The 23669-nt window shown below is 41.3% G+C and overlaps 2 protein-coding genes across 3 annotated transcripts; one reads left to right on the forward strand and one right to left on the reverse strand.

The window, feature by feature from the left end:
- Positions 1 to 1979: 1979 nt before the first annotated feature.
- dgcr8 (DGCR8 microprocessor complex subunit) lies at positions 1980 to 17018 on the forward strand. 2 transcript variants are annotated; one of them, XM_061672978.1, is made up of 14 exons: positions 1980 to 2051; positions 2420 to 3365; positions 4974 to 5136; positions 8044 to 8186; positions 9835 to 10174; positions 10358 to 10555; positions 10804 to 10905; positions 10998 to 11096; positions 11222 to 11304; positions 11437 to 11537; positions 11773 to 11879; positions 12076 to 12203; positions 12375 to 12488; positions 15504 to 17018. In XM_061672978.1, exons 2-14 carry the CDS (start codon positions 2685 to 2687, stop codon positions 15585 to 15587), a joined length of 2343 nt encoding a protein of 780 aa, XP_061528962.1. In that variant the 5' UTR covers positions 1980 to 2051; positions 2420 to 2684; the 3' UTR covers positions 15588 to 17018. The 2 variants fall into 2 exon arrangements, with proteins under 2 accessions (XP_061528962.1, XP_061528961.1); XM_061672977.1 differs by having other exon boundaries at positions 2006 to 2118.
- trmt2a (tRNA methyltransferase 2 homolog A) lies at positions 16758 to 23308 on the reverse strand. Its single transcript, XM_061672979.1, has 12 exons — positions 23227 to 23308; positions 22015 to 22644; positions 21777 to 21885; positions 20261 to 20442; positions 19990 to 20104; positions 19749 to 19864; positions 19282 to 19393; positions 19015 to 19137; positions 18732 to 18807; positions 18481 to 18597; positions 17587 to 17683; positions 16758 to 17513 (listed from the first exon to the last, which is right to left on the reverse strand). Exons 2-12 carry the CDS (start codon positions 22635 to 22637, stop codon positions 17375 to 17377), a joined length of 1809 nt encoding a protein of 602 aa, XP_061528963.1. The 5' UTR covers positions 22638 to 22644; positions 23227 to 23308; the 3' UTR covers positions 16758 to 17374.
- Between the last annotated feature and the right edge of the window lie 361 nt (positions 23309 to 23669).

Raw genomic sequence — 23669 nt, forward strand, 5'->3', positions numbered from 1 at the left:
ATCCCGAGGCGTTCCCAGGCCAGCCGAGAGACGTAGTCTCTCCAGCGTGTCCTGGGTCGTCCCCGGGGTCTCCTCCCGGTGGGACGTCCCCGGAACACCTCACCAGGGAGGCGTCCGGGAGGCATCTGAATCAGATGCTCCTGCCACTTCATTTGGCTCCTCTCAATGTGGAGGAGCAGCGGCTCTACTCTGAGATCTTCATGGATGACTGAGCTTCTCACCCTATCTCAAAGGGAGAGCCCGGAAACTCATTATGGCCGCTTGTATCCGGCATCTTGTTCTTTCGGTCATGACCCACAGCTCGTAATGTATGAGTACTGAAATAAATGGACTTGTACATACTGTATTCTATTTTAATGAGATGTACCGGTAGGAGCCCTTGAGAACACGTGGAGTGAAGAGTAGGGAAAATATGATTTTGCCTTTAAATGAAGAAAATGTCAAAAATCTTTACAGACATCTGAATGTTTCAATCTTAACCATCTTCAGTGCAATTGGTTTTAAATACCTACTCTAGTGCATACTGCCATCTAGTGTACATATTCGTTTCGGTTTCATGACTACAACAAATATAAATACGGTACTTCCACACGCTTATAGTCGGGGATCCAACGACCCCAGATTGTGAAGGAGGTGGCCATTCATGATACACTTTTGTTTGAGGTATTTTTGAGTAGGTATAGTGATTCTGCACTGAAAAAAAATTGTTAGCCCTTCCAATCGTCTTGCGAATTGATGCTAAGGCCAAAATTTTGACATTTCACCTCTGGGAAAAATGTGCAGAAATATTGGGGTAGGGGACTTGAAAGGAATAAAACCACAAGTATTTGGTATCGATAGAAAGGTATCGTTCCATGCTAATTATTGATATGCAAATTATCATGACATTGTTGATGATGTCATTAGAGGTCAAAGGTCACCAATTTTGAGGGCTGGTGAAAGTCTGGGTTACCTGCACGTATAATCTTTTTTTCTGGCAACAAGAGGAGAGGAGCTAGAAGGAGTGGGCGGGGGGGTGAAGGTGGGGGCGAAATGCCAAATGTAAAGGCAATAACAAGGACGTTTTTACAAGTTATAAACTTTATATTTATGTTGTAGATTATGCATTAACCCCTTATGACAAAAATGAGATTTTCACAGAATTAGCCCAATTGGACACATTTCTATGTTTCTGGAGTTTACTACATAAACAACTTGAATGCTTGTTACAACTCTTAAAATAATGACCAGAATATCACATATGGTTTCAGATTGATCGACATCCATATTATCTTCATCCATATTGTTTTCCCCTCTTTCCATTGAAATTCTTCCATTTTGCCAGGGGTAAGTGAGGCTGTGGAATGAAGGTCTTTTAAGAATTGAGTTTATTTTTCTCTACGACTACGTTCCTCCTGCTTCAAGCTACTCTCTGGGCTGATGTCATATCTATCTCCAACAATATAGATGATTTGACATTCATCAGGACGCATAGCAATTATCATCTGCAGATAACATTTCTGAAGTTCACTGAAATCTTTAGAACCCATGTCCTGAAAGCACTGTACGAATGCTATCATATCCACTATCATAATAATAATAATATAATAATAATAATCCAGTAATTGAATGACCACAATTTGCCTTGGAACAGGTCTTCACATTGCGTTGATCAGTGGTGGCCATGCCAGAGATACACTGCATATTTAGAGCGGTCTTAGAGCGGCCTTATTGTGAGCGTGCGTCCAAGGCACATCTCCGAATAATCATGTTTTTTAATCTGAATCTTCATGTCTAACCTGATGCTATTATATATGTATTAGTGCTGCCCAATACCAATTTTGATATTGTTTGAATAAAGGGAATTGAATTGTCGTATTTAAAAGGCAGAGCAAAATGTGTTTCATTCTTACTATAGGTTAGTCCTGCATTATGATGGGGCGTGACTAGGAGGTGGCGGCGTTTGACTGACAACGTCACTAACCAATCAGCAACGAGCCGGCACTGCGAGGCGGAGCCTGTTTTGAAGTGCATTTGTGCACTTCTTCAAGATGGCGGGGCTACGAATAAATGTAGGTGAATAAAGACACGTGTAATAGGTATATAGGATCTGACGAGGCTGTTAAATTATATGTATTGGTGAGTATTCACGCAAGCTCACGTAAGCATGAAAGGCTTAGGTAATCATATGATTTGAGTATGTGGGCTTCGGTCGCTCGGTGCTCGCCACTTAGCATTGATGCTAATGCTAGCGGGGCCCTACTGATCTTATGTAGTCGGTCTGGGTACACCGTACACTATATTTAATAGTATATGGCTTGTATAATCGTTATAGTAATTGACTCATAACTACTTTTCGTAGCTAGGTATTATAACATGGACGGTGACCGTGCACATATGTTTGCTGATTATGCTCTCGCTGTTAATTTTTTTTTCCTAGCTGCCAGAGGAATCCGCAGGAGAATGGTGATCATTGTCTTGATCCCACATTAGGCTGAATGCATTGTGATTTCCAATAATTGAGACAGTGATTCTGAAAGCTGTCTACATTAATGAAAAGAACAATGTAGTCAGCTTAGCATATCCATCTCTGATACGTGTTATGTTCTGGAATGTGCCTCTGCATGCATTCTGCTTTTAGATAAGGACAAATAAACAGGGTAGATTTAAGTTAATTCATAAGTTTTAATTCTAAATTAATAAAAATGGAAATAGATGACATTCTTCCACCTCTCCCTTTGGAGCCACCTAATGATTTTGGCCAAGATGAGGGCAGAGCACCTCCACCACCTCCCCTGCAAACGTCCAGTGACGCAGAGGTAATGGACGTTAGCTCTGGTGGTGATGGATACATATGCACCCTAGAGGATGGGGAAGCCAAACCACAGCAGCCCCTCAGCACTGGCACAATTGTTTTCTGTAGCCAGCCCTCAAATGAGGCCAGTCACACCAACCCACCGTGCCCCAGAACAGCTCGTCACGCTCCCCCTGTAACCAAGTTCCTACCAGATCTCAAGCTGCTCAGGGATGTTAAGGTTCGTGTTAGCTTCACTGAAAGCAGCTGTAGCAAAGACAGGAAGGTTTTGTATACAGGTGAAGGGCAAGAGAGAGGCAGCGATGATTGTTTAGACAATGTGAATGGTGAGTTGGCTTTCTCCTCAAGTGATCAGTGGGTAGCCGAAGATAGTTCAAGAACAGCACACGATGCAGGTAGTGTTGAGGAGGCTGAGGTAGACCTTGAGAACAAAGTAGAGTATGCTGTCCTGGATGAGTTGGATGACATCTATGAAAATTTCGTGGATAATGAAGATGAAGAAAGTGGCGGTTTTAAGTCCGAGGTCATAGTTCAGCAGGAGCAAGCAGATGATGAGTCCATGGCTTATGAGGTAGGTCTTTCCTCTTACCATTGTCAAAATGTCTTGTCGTTCCTTAACTCTACCATAAAATGTATGTCTAATGCCGTCATTTCAAGGTATGTGTTCCTACTAACGCTCGCATCTCCTTTTTAAAATTATGGCAACACTTAATCAGTAGCATTGTAATGGCGTATGCAGTGTCATCCCATTTTAACATAATGCCATTTTAACCTAAAGCTCAAAGATGGAGATGTGACTCGCAGGAGAGATGCCCCTTAAACCTTGACTGTTCCTCATGATTCCCCTTAAATCTCTAGTGTTCCATTTCCATCAATGGTCAAACTCTCAAAAACTAAACTGCTACAACTTGTTAAATTGGAAGGTTCTGTGATTCTGCTTTGGTCTGTGCTTTTATAGACGAGCAGAACACAGCATTTACAGTATTTGGCCTATACCTTCATAGTATGCTGTCACGCCATTATCTGGTGCTTTGCATTGCCAGCTTACTACTGTTGATTGAAGAGGTCATTCTGTGGGCAGTGCCAGAGCTGTAATTTATTATTCTAAATCAGTCGTCCCCAACCACCGGACCGCGGACCGGTACAGGGCAGTGAGGCATTTATTACCAGGCTGCAGACAAAGAATGACCAATTTATATAATTTCTGTTGTATTGCAATTCGCGTGTCATTGTGTTTCATTTTGACAATTGACTGGATCTTCTCCGCCACACCAGCTGCGCATCTCAATTGACACGTCGAGACTGCACAGAACGCTTCCCTTTCCGGTCCCAGCCGACTCGAACGCTTGTGTTTCCGGTCCGAAAGGGCTGGCTAACGGCGGGAGAGCTCAAAGAACGAAATCATTTCATAAACTAACTCAGTTAATTACGTTTACTGAAAATATTTGTTCTTTTGAACGAAACAACGCTATATCAGGAGTCCTACTTAACATACGGGTTTATCACAACAGTTAACTCTCACCCACCAAGTCCGCTCTGATACAGATACAGTCGTAGGTTGCTGCTTGACACGGGCAGAACTAATTTTACGGAGTTAAAAGACTACTCTCATTGAGGAGCTCCGACCCCCACTTTTGCATCGCGCCCACAGTGGACGAGCGGCGAAGGAGGAAGCAGAAGCGAGGCAAGCGTGTGTGTGTGTGTGTGTGTGTGTGTGTGTGTCCATGCGTGCGTGCGTCACGACAGCCGGTCCGTGAGAAAAATGCCGACTCCTAACTGGTCCGCGGGGCAAAGAAGGTTGGGGAACACTGTTCTAAATGAAAGTTAGTGCAACAAAGCTCGTTGTCAATGTAAGCTAGTAAATGCAAGTACAGAGAAAATTGTCAATAGATAAAAGAAGAGGGTGGCTAGATTCCTTAATTAAATGTTCACCCTTTTGGCACAAATGTTCTTTTAAACCGATAGAAAGACGAGCGAACCATTTAATTTAACACTCAAATTGAGTCAGGAAATGTAAAATTTTGAATAACTCATTCATCATCAATCAATTTCTTCTTGAAATCAAGATTTAATTGTGGAAATGTATACATATGCCATCAACCAGCACTTTGTGTCATGTCTGAATTGTTTTGGTATTATTCTCATCCTGAATCTCTTGACCAATCTCTAACTCTTTCAGGAGGAATTTGACAATGACGTTGACGCTCTGCTAGAGGAGGGCATGCCGGTCCCAAAAAAGATGCGTCCAGCAGAGGACAAATATGATGGTGACAGCGATCATCGGTCAGATGGAGAAGGAGGTGTTCAACCCATGATGACCAAAATTAAAACTGTCTTGAAAAGTAAGTGGCAAATATTATTATATATATTTTTTGCGCACTGTTAAAGGATTTTAATTGTATCATACAAAAACATAAAGTATCAACTACATGTGTCGACTTTGTGGGTGACATGCAGAGATGCCAACTAGAGGCTGTCATTTTTTCGGGATTTCCCCTGGGTCCTGAGGGATGGGAGTAAATTACACGATTAATCACGGGATTGGGCAGGAGTGGGAGCGAAAGTCACAGGGAGCGGGAACTATGACAACAAATTCACTGGGAGTGGAAACCATGATGGGATTTTAGCCCGCGATTGGCAGGGAATGTGGGAGTTGGAGTCAAAACTCACTCCCGTGTCAGCCTTTAATGCCAACCCCTTATCATCACCTCTCGGGAACATTCTGAAAATTTTGTCAGGAACATTTGTGTCTCGGCCAAAAGAAACGCGTCATCAGAAAGGCTGAACAACTCTGATATTTTTAACATGCTTTGTTTTCATAAATTACATGTGTGCAATAATAACACATTATATAATAATAATAAAACCAAACTACAACGCAGGGCCGTTTGCGGCCTGCCATCCATTTTTTTGCGGCCCGTGCCTACAGTACTTGCGTTCTACACTGTATAACAAGGCACGAGAAGAGAAGTAGTTAATTTTTTCAACCAATCACACATCATTCGGTAATGTGTTGATGTGATGCCAAGGTCAGATCAGACTACAAGACAAATTTGCTCTTTCACGATTGCACTGTCAGACTACTGCAATAAAATCTTGTATGCCGATACCAACGCATCCCATTTTTTTTATGATCATTGGGCTTTATCTTGTCAACTCAAATGCGACTGGATACACTCGTTACTGTGGCGATGACAACAAGAGTGGAGCGACCTGACTGTATTATAAGAACAAAATGGGGAAAAAACGTGTGTTGGTGGTCACCGGTGCTCAGGACAGGAGAGGACGTTCGTTTAAGGCTTGCTTGAGGTATGTTCACGTACTTATAATACGATACGGCTCACAAGCAGGCAATAAAATGTTATGTAGCGTAGCAAGCTAGTTGTACCACGAACGCTTGGACGTAAACATGCCGCCGTTCTGTCGACTCATGCTCTAATGTTTCGGTGTAGTTGAAGTAATTTAATAAAAAATTAAGTAATTTAATTACAGTAAGTAAGCACCCATTATTCCTGTCATGTAATGTTAGTTTGACCTGACTGATTAGAATACCGTATTTTTGCGACCATAAGGTGCACCGTATTAAAAGGCGCAGTCTCAGTTGGGGAGTCTATTTCTGTATTATTACACAGCTGTGCAAGTTCTCCATTAAACATGCCGGGTTCCCTCTCGTCATTGTCAGAGTCAGTCTCGTTGCCGGTAGCCTGTTCAGCAATGATGCCGGCGTTCGCAAAAGCTCGGAAAACAGTCAAAGCAGATACCTTAGCCCAGGCATCCACAATGCATTCAAAATTTTTGCGCGTGAGAAAACACATTGAGAAGCAAAACTGCAAATCAGGTTTGCCACGGAGACGGTCACGAAGACGGAAGACAGCGGTGGCGTATATGACACAACGCCCTTACGTCACCGATACGTGAACGCAAAAGTGAAGCGCCAAGACAGCGGTTGCAAAATGCCACGCCAAATTGAGATGAGAGAGAGAAAAAGGACAAGTGGCGAAACTTTTCATGGTGAAATGCAAGGTGAGCATCCGTTAGTTGTAACACAGATTTTTCTCTCCGCCGAGTATGACGCCACGTCACGGGACCCGAGAGACGAAGCTGAAGCTCAAATCGGTGAGCTTAATGTTAGTCTACTTTACTAACATAACATTAGCGTCTCTTTTAATTTGGAATACCCTCGAATGTGTGGCTTTTTATTTTATTTATTCATTTTTAAACGGTGACAGGGACAGTCTAACGTTATGCAAACATAATGGTACATATTGTGGTTGTTGCTCAGTGTCGTCACTGTGTGACATATCGCCAATCTGATGATCTGTAAGTGGCAAACCTTTGAGTCCAGTAGGTGACATTTTTGTCTCTCGAAGTTACTTCATTTTAATTTGAACGGATTGAACCCTTCTAAAACTTTTAGTCATACAATTGTTATACATATTCCTAGTCAGCTGGTCTACGTTCATAAATCCACAGCCATGAACCTAAGTGGGAATTTCCCATTGAGTGCTCTTATTAAAAGTGCATATAATATGTGAAACGCCATTATGAACCAAAACAAAGGTTTTAAACAAACATAACCTCTAAAACGGTTGATTTATTAAACTTTGTAAAATTGTTTGAGACTTAACTGTTGTGTCAAGATGCCAAACAGAAAAGGGGAAACTCAAACTTTATTTTTCCTAAGTTCAGCACTTTATTTGAACAGGTATGGCTTTTGTTTTTTATTTACTTGCTCTTATTATGAAATGGGCCAGTTCTTATAGTGAAGGTTCCTAACCCTCTTCCCATGCGAAAACCACTTTTGAGCCACTACAACCATATAGTCATTCATTAATTCATTTCCGGAACCGCTTATCCTTACGAGGGTCGCGGGCGTGCTGTAGCCTAAGCCAGCCATCTTCGGGCAAGAGCCGGGGTACACCCTGAACTGGTCGCCAGCCAATCCGCAACTATTTAATTGACATAAATTTAACGATTGCACAAGTGTACCACCACCATATAAAAGTTTTCTTTATGATTATTCACACTGTTTTGTAATGTATTTACTAGTAAATTTACCTATTTAAAATCATAGTCCCAAACGGAACATGGATAAATCACTGCAAATTACTGCAATTATTGCACTTTATTTTAATGATTTGAGAAATTGGAACACTTGGCATCTTTGTATATGCTCTGCAGTCTACACCCTTACATAGTCCAGAATCACTTTACTTTTACGTGTGTGTGTCTGCACTTTAACATACTAGGTCGGGGGCGTCCACCCACTGAGCCACTTCCTGATGGATGGATCATGACATTCCACAACTCGGGCATTCCAGTCTATCTGCACAGAGAAACTAGAGTAGTAACTTGGTCCAGACCCTACTTCCTTGGAACTGGCAGCATACGGGTAAGAATCAGCACACTATCGTCCTATTGTTGAAAGACTGTAATAGTTGATGGTGAATAGCAGTAGAGTGGTTATCTCCCATTGTAAGTTTGTAGGTTTTATCCAGTCGTGGCCATCTACAGTGGGTACGGAAAGTATTCAGGCCTCTTGCCTGAAGATAGCAGGTATAGGCTCCAGCACGCCTGTGGCTCTAGTGAAGATAAGCGGTACGAAAAATGGATGGAATATACAGTGGGTACGGAAAGTTTTCAGACCCCCTTACATTTTCACTTTTTTTTTTTTTTTAATACTGCAGCCATTTGCTAAAATTATTTAAGTTCATTTTTTCCACATTAATGTACACACAGCACCCCATATTGACAGAAAACAAAAACAGTCACGGAGTTGTTCTGAAGCCACTCCTTCTGTATTTTAGCTGTGTGCTTAGGGTCATTGTCTTTTTTGAAGGTGAACCTTCAGCCCAGTCTGAGGTTCTGAGCACTCTGGAGAAGGTTTTCGTTCAGGATATCCCTATACTTGGCCACATTCCTCTTTTCTTCGATTGCAACCGGTCGTCTTGTCCTTGCAGCTGAAAAACACTCCCACAGCATGATGCTGCCACCACCATGCTTCACTGTTGGGACTTTATTGGACAGGTGATGAGCAGTGCCTGGTTTTCTCTAGGAAGGGTTCTGATCGTCCCAAACGTGTTCCATTTCAGGATTATGGAGGAGACTGTGCTCTTAGGAACCTTAAGTGCAGCAGAATCTTTTTTTGTAACCTTGGACAGATCTGCACCTTGCCACAGTTCTGTCTCTGAGCTCTTCAGGCAGTTCCTTTGACCTCATGATTCTCATTTGCTCTGACATGCACTCTAAGGTCTTATATAGACAGGGGTGTGGTTTTCCTAATCAAGTCCAATCAGTATAATCAAACACAGCTGGACTCCAATGAAGGTGAAAAACCATTTTAAGGATGATCAGAAGAAATGGACAGCACCCGAGTTAAATATGAGTGCCACAGCAAAGGGTCTGAATACTGTGATATTGTGATATTTCAATATATATTTTATATATATTGTGATATTTCAGATTTTCTTTTTTAATAAATCAGCAATAATTTCAACAATTATGTTTTTTTCTGTCAATATGGGATGCTTTGTGTACATTGAGGACAAAAATTAATTTACATTATTTTAACAAATGGCTGCAATACAACAAAGAGTGAAAATGTAAGGGGGTCTGAAAACTTTCCGTACCCACTGTATATTCCATCCATTTTCCGTACCGCTTATCTTCACTAGGGTCACAGGCGTGCTGGAGCCTATACCTGCTATCTTCAGGCAAGAGGCAGGGTACACCCTGAACTGGTCGCCAGCCAATCGCAGGGCATATATAAACAAACAAATATTCGCACTCACATTCACACGGGCAATTTAGTCTTCAATTAACCCTCCATGCGTGTTTTTGGGATGTGGGAGGAAACCGGAGTACCCGGCGAAAACCCACACAGGCGAGGCCGGATTTGAACCCGGGTCCTCAGAACTGTGAGGCACACGTGCTAACCAGCATCTATATTAACACTAGCAATTATTAACGAGGGTATTAGGTATTTGAAGTGCTCTTTACCCTATTTGTCTTCAAACCCTTGGTCTGCCACTGTGATCTAGAAACACGATCCTCCAACCAGCAGCATCCCCTGCTTACACTACAAGAAGATGAAGGAACATGATGAGAAGGAACTGAATGGCAATGTGGATCCTCAAGCAGAGGAGTCCCCTGTTAAGCCCAGAGTGGAGGCAAATGGTGACGACCATGTAGCGAACTCCGAGAACACAGCTGAGGTGCACGATAATCTGCCCGCCTCCAGTCCTGCTAACGGTGACCTAGAGGGTGAGGGCATTACCAACCACAGTCAGCCTATTAAAGAGGCCCAAGCATGCGACATTGCTCAAGGAGCCCTAGGACAAGTCAGGGCCAAAGTGGAGGTGTGCAAGGATGAGTCCATTGGTAAGATATTTTCACTGCAAGACTCTGGCTCAGGCTGATTTATGTTTGTGCAGGATCAATTTCAAGTTAGCATCTAATTAAAGTAATGTGAGGGAATGTGGTAGACATGGTATTTGAGTAAGAGCTTTTTCTTCGAGCAGGTATTTAACTAACCACAGCGCTAATGCCATACATACTTGACAGAACTTGAAGACTTTCGCCTATACCTGGAAAAGTGCTTTGATTTTGAACAAGTGACGGTGAAGAAATTCCGTACGTGGGCGGAGCGACGGCAGTTTAACAGAGACATGAAGAGGAAACAGGCTGAATCAGAGAGGCCAATCCTGCCTGCAAACCAGAAACTCATTACACTGTCAGTCCAAGATGCCCCTACTAAGAAAGGTAGAATACAGTATATTATACATGTTGAACATTTGAATTAATGTTTTTGACTTCCGATGTTGTATTTCACCATTATTTATGGTAAACTTTCTTATTGCCTGTCCACCCTAAATGGAATATAGCGCGCTATTCTAAGTGTCAATCAATAGCCCCAGAAAAGAAAAATGAAAGCATAACTGTCAATTCTGTTTTAGACTTACAGCAATAAAAGAAATCGTTATCTTATTGACTTATTTTATATTCATCAGAATTTGTCATCAATCCCAATGGGAAGTCTGAAGTTTGCATCTTGCATGAATATATGCAGCGTGTCCTAAAGGTTCGGCCTGTTTACAACTTCTTCGAATGTGGTAAGTTTTGCCTTGAAAATAATTTTAAAGTCGCCTGTCACATTTGAGTTGAAGTTAAAAGCTTTGTCAGTCATTGAGCCATGTTTTTTCAGAGAACCCAAGTGAACCCTTTGGCGCGTCTGTCATCATAGATGGCGTCACCTACGGCACAGGGACAGCAAGTAGTAAAAAACTTGCCAAGAATAAAGCTGGTAAAATGTTCACTCAACACTTTGTAGGATGGTGCATATCACAACACCATACAAAGTGGTGCCACTGTAGTGGGACTACATACTGCTTCGGTTAGCTTACGCTGACACTTTTATGTATTCCGCAGCAAGAGCCACACTGGAAATCCTGATCCCTGACTTTGTGAAGCAGACCTCTGAGGAAAAGCCTGTTGAGGCAGATGAACTTGAGGTACTTTCACTTCTTCCTTAGGAGCAGTATTGGATGAATAAGCATCATGTGTATCAACAGCTGTGTAAAGGAGAATGTCTCTAATCAAAAAAATGACAGCAGCAGTAACGTTGAGTGTTCTGCCCCACACAGTATTTTAATCATATCAATATAGAAGATTCGAGAGTGTATGAGCTGACCAACAAAGCGGGGCTTCTTTCACCGTATCAGATACTTCATGAGTGCCTTAAAAGGTAATATAGCACCCACACAAGCAGTGCCATCAGAGGTTTAGCTACAGAAAGCAATGGTAACATATTATGGGGTAACATCAAGTCATTACACAACAGAGTGAAATCAGAAGGAATATCAATAAAGATTGACCTTTTAGGACAAATCTGCCATCTTCATTGAGCTATTTTGCGCCAACATGAGCTTGGCATGCAATTTTCTTTCTGTGGTATTAACTATTCTCTTAACTTCCTGCAGAAATCATGGGATGGGAGACACGAGCATAAAATTTGAGGTGATACCAGGGAAGAATCAGAAGAGTGAATATGTGATGACTTGTGGGAAGCATACTGTGCGTGGTTGGTGTAAGTGGTTGCCTTTCCTCCAAATTTTGAGTGCAGCGACTGTATACATGGAGTTGTTTTAAGATCAATATCTCATTTTTGTGGTACGTTAAATGTAAATTGCTGCCAAATGTGCACTGAGTCAGATGGGTATGAAACTTGAATCGACACCCTCTGACTCGACAGTGCATTAATTTTCTTTTGGCACTGCACCCAGGCAAAAACAAGAGGGTTGGCAAACAGTTAGCATCTCAGAAGATCTTGCAGATGCTTCATCCTCATGTGAAGAACTGGGGCTCACTGCTGCGAATGTATGGCCGAGAGAGTAATAAAATGGTCAAGAAGGTAGGTTTCAGTTTTCAATAAGTTCTGATTGAATCCATAGTTTTTCAGAGCATTGTCACAATTTGTTTTGTGGTCATGTCAGTTTCATGTGGCTATCCACTACGTACATCAAAGTACAGGATGAGGTTGCTCTCTATGTGTCTCACTTGGATGTACCTTTTTATAATATAGGAGAGCTCAGACAAGAGTGTGATCGAGCTGCAGCAGTTTGCTAAAAAGAACAAACCAAACCTTCATATTTTGAACAAATTGCAAGAAGAGATGAGGAAACTGGCCGCACAAAGGGTAAGTAGTTCAAGTACAAATACATAATACAAGGCACAGTCAGTAATGTACAGTCCCCTCCCAAAGGTTTTGGAACGGCAAGGTCAATTCATTTGTATACTGAAGACATTTGGGTTTCAGATCAAAAGATGAATATGAGACAAAAGTTTCGAACTCCAGCTTTTGTTTCAGGATATTTACATCTAGATGTTTTAAACAACTCAGGACAGAGCACCTTTTGTGTGAACCCACCCACTTTCCAAGTGAGCAAAAGTATTGGAACATGTGACTCATGGGTGTTTCTAGTTGCTCAGGTGTTGCTGTTAAGATAAATTGGAGAAAAAAAGGACCTGCTTATGATCCAAAACACACAAGCTCATCTGTGAAGCACGGTCAAAGTCATGTCATGGCTTGGGCTTCCATGGCTGCTTCTGGAACAGGCTTCTGATTCTTTGTTGATGATGCTCCAGAATGAATTCTCAAGTGTACAAAACCACTTTGTCTGGCAATTTACAGAAAAATGCATACAAACTAATCGGGAGAAGCTTCATCATGCAACAAGACAATGAGCCAAATTATATTGCCTGTGCAACAAAGGACTTCATCAGGGGGGAAAAGTGGAAGGTCTTAGATGGGACAGGTGCATAAGTCATTCACCAGACCTTAACCCAATAGAGCATGCATTTTACCTCCTGAAGGGAGAATCCCCCGTTGAGACAAACAAGAAAGAGGCTGCAGTCAAGGCCTGGAAAAGCATTTCAAATGAAAAATGCAACATTCTGGTGAAGTCAGTGGGTCGCAGGCTTGATGCAGTTATTGCAAGTAAGGGTTATGCCACCAAATATTAAATATTATTCACTTGAAGTTAATTTAATAATGACTGTTCCTATACTTTTTCTCACTTGAAAAGTGGGTGGCTTCAAACAAAAGGTGCTCTGTCCTAAGTAGTTTAACACATCTAGATTTAAATACCATGCCGCTCCAATACTTTTGGAGGGGACTGTAGCCTAAATCATCATCAGGCCATCTTCATGCCAGGTTTTTTTATTTTTTATTTTTTAAATAATAATTTCTGAACTTTGTCCACATTCAATGTGAACTATAATGTGAACCGTTTAATTGGTGATCTGAGAGACAAGCAGGAGAGTACTTGGCGTGTCATGTTGTAGGAAAGGGGAGAAGGTGACTCTGTGATGGAACAGGAAGTGCAGGAGAGCAGAAAGTGAAAGACAAGATGATAAATGAATACAGGGAGATGTGGCAAAGGCCAAACAATAAGCATTTGATGACTTGTATGTCAGATTGGACAGAAGGATCTATCCAAGGTTGACCAGACAGAGAGCGCTAGAGATGGGAGAGATGTGTAGCAGGTTCGGGTGATTCAGGATGGAGATGGAAATGTGTCGACTGGTGCCAGTAGTAGTGTGTTGATAGATGGAAAGAATACTATGAGAAGTTGAAGTTGAAATGACACAGAAAGAAGAGAAGAGATGATTGTTGATTGGGTCCTCAGTTGCCATTTGTGGCTCTCTGTACACCACTACTACAGGCGTCTGCTATTGGTGCGGACGGCTCCCTGAGATGGTGTTTCCCACTTTGTTTCTCTGCACCCAGCCATAGGTCACGCCGTTATTTTCTTTCTTTTTTAACTGTGTGCGCGCGCACATATACTGTATGTATTTGTGTGTGGGGGGGGGGGGGTGGAGATTGATTTTAACTATGTAAAGCACTTTGAAACGCATATGAATGAAAAGTGCTCTATAAATAGTTTGATTTGATTGTTGTGGACCAGGAAGCAGCGGTTTTTGGGAAGGGAGAAGTTAGAAAGAAGATGAAAAATGGAAAGGCAGTTGGTCCCAATTCCACTTGTACTTATTGTACAAGTGGAATTGTGGAAGCGTCTTGGTGGCTGTGGAGTTGACGAGATCTATTTCAATCGGGTGTATACATGTGCACTACATTTAACCGGAACAGCCGTGTGACATTCGCACATCGACGTAAATGTCATGTAATTTTAAGATGGTTAGTTGTCTATTTAGCATAGTAGTTGATATTGTTTTTACACTTTTATTAAAACATCAGCTTGATTGGGAAAACAAAAATGTTACGAGTAGTTAAAAACAAGATCTCCGTCGCATACGCGATCTGGTTGGAAGGCGCCATATTTGCGTACATAGCGATGGCGTCACCACACATTTACATTACATTTACAGCATGCGCATAGAGAGCCCAGCACTGCACCATTATGATTCGTGGTTTACATGATGAAAATTTACTTCTGATTGGTTTGGCAAAATGAATATTACAGCCCTCTGAAACTGTTATGAAATTCCATTCAGATTTGGTCTGTTTATTACGATTGAGGTCTTATGGAGCATTTTTATTTGGTTTGGGCTTCTAACCAGATTCTAATTTGAATGCTAGTCTCTATGTAAACCCTCCTTATGACGGAGTACCCACAGAGGAACTGTGGTACTGCATGAGGAAACCTGGACTGGCAGAAAAGTATCTTAGACGAATACTGTATATGACTTGTAGGGCAGTGGTGAGGTGTGTGACATTAGGGGATAGTGCATAACAGCCACAAGGGTGTGAAGTTTGTAATTGTTTGCTTCCTCTCTCAAAAAGGTTTTATTTTTCCATTGAGTTTTACAGGTTGTAGCTCACAATGGGTGTAAAAAGTTTTCAAATGATTTATCTTGGGCTCTTTGTTATAAAACCCCAAAACATGGCATTATATTCACTGCATGTAAATATTCGAATGCAGTATTCACTCTCCTTTGTCTGAAAGTGCGCAACCTTTTTTTGTGAAAAGACACAGGCGGATGAATGCTGCCCACTTTTATGGCTTATTCGCAAATTTTACTGATACGCTTGTGTGAATGATGCTAAAGGGCTTCTGTTGCTGAAGAGTGTCATTCCTCATTCTGTTCCCATTACCAAGAAGAGTACAGACATTATTCGATGATCAGAAAAGTACCCGCAGTATTGACAGCAAGATTTAGAGTATCATGTGTCATGTTTGTATTAATATAGGCGGAAACGAGGAAGAAACCCAAGATGACCATCATGGAATCTGCCCAGCCAGGAAGTGAGCCTCTCTGCACTGTTGATGTTTAACAAGAAGCCTAGCCAGACACCACACTCACCCTCTTTCAGCACTGCATCATCGCTATGTAGGATCACGTCGTCATGCTGTTAGAACTGCTTGCTTCTTTTACCTGTGTGTAGTTGGATTGGCTGGTAGACATCAGGGTAGGACATAATGCACTAACAGACCGTAGCCCAAATACCATCTACCTCTCTAGATGCATCCCAGCTATGGTACAAGAAGAAAGTCCTCCAGGGTGCAGATAAGGTGGCATGACTTAAACATGGTAAAATACAATCCATGCACATCTTGACTGCAAGAAGCACTATCTACCATGTTTTTTTTTTTTTAAAGTGTCTTAATAGCTGCATTTCAGTACCAGCCCCTGTGTTTTTGCGATTGCGTAACATATTTGAAAGGGACTACTTGTATTTATACCGTTCCATCGGGAAATGAAATGTATTTTATTGGTTGGTGTTATGGCTAGTATGGGGAGTACACATTTGGTGTTTTTCTTCAGAATTGACTTGGTTTGCATGGTTGAAAACATGTTGTGAAGTGTTGACTATTCTGAACAATTATGCACCTGCCCCGTCTAAAAATCACTCCTTTCTAGTGATCTTTCGTATTCTAAAAAAATTGTCCCCCACCATTTTGCTCAACCCCAGGCCACACACTGCCATTCCCTTTGGTCTTGGCTTTTCAACACAATATTTGGTACTAATTAACATGTCATTCGCTTTGCATTTTGGTGCCCTTAACCTAAATTGTGTACGTCTTGAAGGGCTTTGAAGTGTATAGATTGGATCTTAAACTTGAAAAACAGGAATTGAAAAGCCCAAATCCCCTCTATGAAATAAAGCATTTATCTAGCAAATTTGTATTTTTAAAGTATGTCCACAGCATGTGTTAAGATATGTCTTAATGTACTTTGTATTGGTTTTGTGTTTAACATTCTTTGCAAAGCTGACCATGCGTATGACCTTAAATATAAATATTGCGCAGAATGCAACCTTGCAAAATTGAGTTGGAAGGCTGACATCAAAATTCAGTCACGTCATTTATTCCAACACAAGCTTCTGAAACTATACCAAAGCCTAAAATCCAGTCATATGCATTTTATAGACTACCTAATGTTGCTGCAAACTATAGTCACAAAAAATCTGTATAAGATCAAAAGACATGCTAAAATAGAAAACTGCTGTGCATTTACGTATTTGGCTTGTGGCATCCTTCAGATTTTTGCTTCAAGAATGTGCTTTTTCTTTTTTTTGTCCATTGTTTGCGTGTGTTTTGTCAAGTGCTTCAGTGTGAGAATTGCTTTTACATGTTATGATCTTGACTTGTTTGGGATGATGATGCCTACAAAATGAAGTACAGTATGTCTTGCAACAGGAACTCTATGACTGGTGATGTTTGTAATGCAAAATAAAATGTATTGACCTAAATCTCTGTGTTAGTCACAAGAAAGACCGGAAAGATTAGGCAGTACGGTATTTTCCTTTTGTAGCATAAAGTTCTTGTTTACAAAAAAGTAGCTTCTGATGCAATGTATTTTAGGAACAAAGTTTTATTCCAAAAGAAAAAGCCTAACTTAAGTATGGGGAAAAATGCTTATTTAAAAAAAAAAAAAAAAAAAAAAAAGAGGAAACTTGCTGAATTTAGGATGGTAAGCCATTTAAAAGATGTACATCTACACCAAACAGAATGCAGTGTAATTGTAATAATTCAATGTCTAGTTAGACATGTTTGAGCATGCATACATTTGCAAAGGAACTAAGATGAAAATACAAGTTTCTTCTTGATTGTTGATCTGCTACTGGGAGTTGTAGTCCACTCTCTCAAAGAGCATAACCATCTCAAAGTGTGCTGTCTGAGGAAACAAATCCACAGCCATGGCTCGCACAGGCTGGAATGGCGCTCCATGAACTCTGTTGGACGGTGCCCTGCACAGGCTAGAGGATTTTTTTATTATTATTATTTTTTTAAATCACCTGATATTAAAAAAATAATAATAAAAAAACTCACTCAATGAAGTTTTTCATGGCTGCCTTGGCATTGCACGCCACATAAATCAGCCTTTTCAGATGCTCTGCTCTCCTGATGGCTAGTATCACCTTGGAATCTGTGAAGTTAAGACACCACCCGCTTAAGTAAAACATCGCAATACAACATCATTAAAGGTCTCCTTCCATCACAAAACTTCCTTTTTTAAGCTATTGTTGGCCTTTGAGATGGTCAGATTTCTCATTGTGATATGTAAATGAGCTTTCCTCTCATTGTATCGCTCATCTTTCCCAATTTAACTGTGGCTCTCATTGGTCCGTATAATGGAGTCTGCTTGATGCAACATTTGCTCGCAAAAGTTTTGATAAAAGGAGTTATGTATTCGCTTCATTTGAGCCACATTGATATGCTCCTTTCACTTTGGTCTTCTTCAGCGGGTCGTCGGTGCACTCTCTCACTGCACGCGAGCGCGCCGACCACCACGTGAATTGAAACTGCTGCACCGATCATCGCTGGCGACAATGAAAGCTGTGCCCTTTCATCCACCACAGTTACATTAAACATTTAAAATATAATTAAGTATTGTAAAACAACATATGTAAGCTTAAGACTATTTATATGGCTAAGACTTGCTCGCTAAACAGAAAAGTTGCTGTTCGCTCGGGTTGAGTACCAACCATGAAATGGGCAAGTACTGGAATATTGCCAAAACGACATCGTACTGGTCAGTGATTTCAAATCTAGCAAGCCTTATGCCATTTATTGACCTTTGCATTCAGTTGACAAAAGGCATTGATGTCAACCTTAAACCGTGTCACAGACTCATTTTGACCTGTTCTACAGAAAACCGTAGAATAAAAATCGATTCTGATGGAAGGGGACCTTTAAGACGTTTATTCGGTTTTATACTCTTACGTAAGCCCGCCCTCGGTGGATCCACAATGGCTGTGACTTTGGGTGACACAAGAGCACTAAGAATATTGGGGAACAAATCTTCAGCTTTCCCGCAGTGAAACTCGACATTGCTGAGCCCTTGACATGCAGAAAGAGGAAAAGCCAGGTGATCGTCACTATACAAGTGAACACAGGATATGTATTGGACAACTTGGACCAGTCACTATTGCTAACATACTTCATGTCCATTGTTCGTATATGATGGGGCTCACCGTTTAGGTTTGCATTAACTTTGGCATCCTCCACTGCCTCCTGGCAAAGTTCAATCCCAATTACTTTCTTGACCCTCTGCAGACCTCGACCAAAAAAAAAAAAAAAAAAAAAAAAACAATAACCCCAAAACACATTATTGTTTCAGGTTATCACATCTTTCTCAACTGTTCTATATTAGTTTTAATATTTATTCCTCTCAGGTGATCAGCTCATGCATCTTTGTTGGGCTGAATAGAATATAGTCATTTTCTTTCAATGCAAAACAAAAATATGCCCCATTACCTTAGCCAAAGAAATGCCAATAGTTCCTGTCCCACAACACACATCCAGAACTATGCTGTCCTGATCAAGTTGGGCCCATTCCCCAACTGTAGAGTACAGAACCTCTGCTCCTGCAGTATTTACCTGCCAGGTAGCACAAAGAATGGAAGAAATTCAGTGTAAGCTTGTTCGAAAAATCTTGCTATTGTGAGATTGACAGGGGAAATCCTGGTGCATCGTTTTGGGGAGATTGGAGGCTACTAAGTAGTAATATAAAATGTTTCTTACCTGGAAGAAAGAATGGGGAGAAATTCTGAATTTTAAACCAAGAAGCTCCTCGTGGATGCAGCAATCTCCTGCTACCAGCTCACAGGGCAAGTCTTCAACATTAGGAGATTTCCTTTGGCCGCCAGGAGAAAATTCATTCACATTACATGCCTTGATAGTTCACATAATATACACACACAGACAATTCATTAGAAACACCTGCACAATATAATTGTATCAAAAACACAAGCTGCATTAAAGATTGTAATTATGGTGCGTTTTGATTAATACTGTGTGCAAGGTATTAATCAACAACTGCACAAACAAGCGTGAAAACATCTTGTTCAACTGATAGTTGTGATAAGAACAGCATTTTTAATGAATGTACTCCTGGATACAGCTGTTGGAACTGGCCCTCAAAATACCCCCGCCCCTAAACACACACACAGTCTGGTAAAATGAGCAAACCCAATGACTTCTCTCCTCACCTTTGGCCCTCTCTGACAAAGTAAAGAGAGGTGATGCCGCTGTCTTTGCCCTCTCCTTCTGCTAAGTACTTCTTCATGGAGGCCTTTAATGCATCAAGTTGTGTTTCTTCAAGTTTCTAGTAAATTGTTGAATGTGAAATCAGTCAGAAGGAGAACCTCCAGGGAAACAGCTGCTGTTTCCTTGCCAATAGCAGTATATAAATAGGAGTGCCTGGCTTATGGGCACAATCCCGTGTATTACCTGCGGGTTGAAGAACACTATAGCCATTGCTTGTTTGGTCCTGGTGGTCCGAACAGTCAACTGCTTCCAGTGTCCTTCATACGTTTCAGGACTGTACACAGTGTAAGGTGTTGACCTAGGCAATGGGTTAACATTAGTACCAGTATTTCTCATGATTTGCATTTTTATAATTTGTATTAGTTTATAGCTAATGAAAAATCATAAATTCACTTTTTGAATTGAACTATTAAATGACATTTGCACCTGTATTGAATGATTACGTTTGATGCACCTGATGAATTTTTGAAACTCGTGGACAACTTTCTTGGCCTCGGCTGAGACATGGCACACTTCCGCCGGCCCCACCACAGCACAGGAGCCTCCTTTATATTTCCCAAGGCGGAAGCCAATAGTCTTATCCTCCCCGTCCGCGCCCACTGAGATGAGGAACTCGCACTTGTTTCTGTACTGCGTCTGCCAGTATACACAGAGGTTGGACACCATTGCGTTTGAACAACATGGAAAATGCAACCCATAATTGAGCCACAAAAATACATATTGAGCCATGCAAATACATAGTGCTTATAATATACATACCCAAGTAGTCTAAATATAGTTGGTGGACTTCGAGAATGTATTCAACTGTGTCACTTGGTGAGTCTGGTTGGGGGGTATCGGACCCCCTAATACGGGCCATTCAGTCCCCGTATAACCCGCAATAAGTCTGATTTGATTTCCTGTGAGGTTTGGACTGCCAAGGCTACCCTTTGTCACCCATTCTCTTCATAACCTTTATGGACAATTTCTAGGCGCAGCAGAGGTGATTTGGTAACCTCAGTATTACGTCTGGGAAACCTCCCTGGTGAGTGTTAGGGGCATGTCCCACCGGAAGAAAATCCAGGACACGCTGGACATACCCTGTCTCCCGGCTGGCCTGGGAACAGGTGGGGATCCCTCGAAAGGGATGGGCGGAGAGGGAGTCTTCGGTCCTTAGGCTGCTTGCCCCCGCGTCCCGATCCCGGATAAGCAGAAGAATATGGTTGGACGGACAGGCGGATGGATATAATACACATCTTGTTTATTAAACCACCCAGCTCACAAATGTTTGTCACAGCTGTTCTAAATTAACAGCATTGGTAATTATGTTGATGCAATGTTTAATACAACACTATCAAGGAGCCTGAACAGAATTTTTTAATAATGTCATTTATCCACAAAATCTAATTTAAATTAAAAAAAAAAATGCACATAATTCTTGATTGAAATGTCACATGTGTTACTTAATTGCATTCCTGAACAGAAAATGTTTTAGTGATTTAAGGTTATGCTTGATTAATTTCTGTTTTCTCAGAAAATCCCAGTGAGCTGGCTTAAACTTGAGTAGAAAAAGTTGAATTCTGGTTGAAATTACTCATTCCTGTTCAATGAATAGTAAACCACAGAGAGCTCACTGAAAATCAGAGTCTGCATTAAAGATAAGTAATGGCATGGTAATGACATTATCAAAAGGTTTCTGAAAGGTTATTTTTGATAACTATAACAGTTATTTGTAATAAAAGGAAGACAAATATGTCCTGGGTGTCAATTGTGCAGCCGTTTCAATGAGTAAAGATAGCCGACTAAAATCTTCCCCTGAAATTAAAACAATGGGGTGACCACACCGGTCAGAGTCACTGTGTGGGGCCAGGTTCTAACTAATATTGCCAGGCTTTGCTCCTTGAATAAAGACAACGAAAGATCATAACTGAACTCGAGGAATTCTCTCTCAATTCCAGAAATTCAACAATATGCATAGTTTTGACACTAACCTGTGTAGGGGATGGACAAATAGCTTCCAGGGGACAGCACATTCTGTTTTGTTTGCCTTTTACATCAAAGAGCCAGGGCAGCATGGCTTTGTTGGTGCTTGCAATCTCTCTAATGGGGAAACAACACAGAATTAGAGATGACAGATGCAATACAAAAATGATGGTTTCCCACTCTGATGATACTGAAAGTAATTCTGGATTCCTGAGGTTGCTGTGGAATCTTATGACATGCCCTCACTTGGCCAGCCTCTGCAGAACCGCAACCACATCTTGCTCCTTCCTCTTCAGCTGCTCATCGTAGGGAACATTCCACAGGGGAGTCACCACATTGGCAATCTGGACACTCAGCGGCTCCTCCTCCTCCTCCTTCTCGTTCCCTTCTGCACGCTTGGAAGGTGGTTGCCCTCCCACACCTTCTCCCTCCTCCTGCTGCTGCTTCCTCTTCCTCTGGATGGGATCGGCTTTCGGCTTGGCCAGTTTGACACTCAACACCTGGCCCTTCCACTGCATGCCGTGCACCATCCTCATGGCCTTGTCGCGCTCCTCCTCATTCTTAAAGGTGACAAAAGCAAAGGTGTGCTTCCCAAAAAGCTTGATTTTGTGCGGATTGAGGCCATGCTTAGCCAGGAACTTCTTCAGGTCATTGAAGCCAATGAACTTTGGCAGATTCCGGATCTCCACTTTGAAGATCTCAGACGTAAAAAGGTCTTGCTTGATGTAACCATAAATGCTGGTGTCCGAGGCCACTTCACCTTCTCCTGCAGTGCTGACATGATCTGTGGAGTCAGTGAGGGGGTCAGTAGCGTCCCCCTCCTTTTGGGGGGCTGCTTCAGTCACAGGACTTCTACAACGCTCTTCCATGACTCTGCTGCCAATGAAAAATTATGAAATAGTTAAGAAACTCTGATCATAACGTAAGAAACATTTTGAAAACACTGTGGCTATGATGTCTCCATACCGCGGTTCAAATGCCAAGTTTTGGTTATTTAAAGAAAATGAGAGAGATAAATCATTTAAAAACTTTTTTTTCCCCCCACCATCAGTTTTACCTATAAACTATACAACTGATGTAACACTTGATGCATTACTGGAAGAAGAAAAAAATCTTCTCTCGAGGGTAAGTAATAATAAACAACTAAGACAATGCACAAGTTTGCAAACCCTCTTGTAACTGGGAGAGTTTTGAAAAGATTCAGCTTGGTCTCCTTTGTATGACAAAGACCTGGCATCTAACAGGGGCGGGTAGACTTTTATGCCTACTGTATTGTATGTATAAATATGGGGAGCGGTACTATTTTCAGAAAACGTATTTTTAATACATTAGCGTAGCACTGGAACGCAAAATAAGGTGTTGTTCAATTCAGAGAAGCAGCAAAGCTCGGAAGACTTTAGCTGTCATGCAGCCATGACACCAAAGGTAGAAGTTTGAGTATATTTCGACTGGACTTACCTTTTTTGCGCTACTTTTAAACATACACTGACGGTTCAAGTAGCTGCCATATTGATGAAACCACGTGGAGTTGGCTGTGAACTTTGAACTTTCTTAAAGTGATATACGCATTTATTACGGTTTGAGGAGGTCTCGTCTTTCCAATGCTTTTCACGAGTGGAAACCTCAAAGCTATCAGGGACGGTAGGATTGCTATAAATAGTGGTTTGCCTTCAGAGAATAATAAACATAGATAACACCCAAATCATTGGCTCATTTCCTTTCAACAACATGCATAAGTGTTGTTTAATACGACAACCCGACTAAAAAAATATTTAAATGTGTATATTTTTATTTGCAATAAATTATACGAGAAATTTAGAGCATGTACGATACATTAGAATAGAAAAGATCCAACCAGTTAATGTTCGCCATTAATTCGCACAAATTTCTGATCGTGCGTT

This window comes from Phycodurus eques, chromosome 3 (assembly GCF_024500275.1).
Source record: "Phycodurus eques isolate BA_2022a chromosome 3, UOR_Pequ_1.1, whole genome shotgun sequence".
In the NCBI taxonomy this organism is placed as follows: Eukaryota; Metazoa; Chordata; class Actinopteri; order Syngnathiformes; family Syngnathidae; genus Phycodurus; species Phycodurus eques.

What these genes read in the sequence shown, in the direction of transcription:
- dgcr8 (XM_061672978.1), top strand. Translation starts at nt 2,685, where the DNA reads ATGGAAATAGATGACATTCTTCCACCTCTCCCTTTGGAGCCACCTAAT. An exon ending in TTACAACTTCTTCGAATGTG is followed by an intron (nt 10,906 to 10,997) that starts GTAAGTTTTGCC and finishes ATGTTTTTTCAG; the next exon opens with AGAACCCAAGTGAACCCTTT. An exon ending in CTTCATGAGTGCCTTAAAAG is followed by an intron (nt 11,538 to 11,772) that starts GTAATATAGCAC and finishes AACTTCCTGCAG; the next exon opens with AAATCATGGGATGGGAGACA.
- trmt2a (XM_061672979.1), bottom strand. Translation starts at nt 22,637, where the DNA reads ATGGAAGAGCGTTGTAGAAGTCCTGTGACTGAAGCAGCCCCCCAAAAG. An exon ending in GTTCTGCAGAGGCTGGCCAA is followed by an intron (nt 21,886 to 22,014) that starts GTGAGGGCATGT and finishes TTTCCCCATTAG; the next exon opens with AGAGATTGCAAGCACCAACA. An exon ending in TTGGCATTTCTTTGGCTAAG is followed by an intron (nt 18,808 to 19,014) that starts GTAATGGGGCAT and finishes CGAGGTCTGCAG; the next exon opens with AGGGTCAAGAAAGTAATTGG.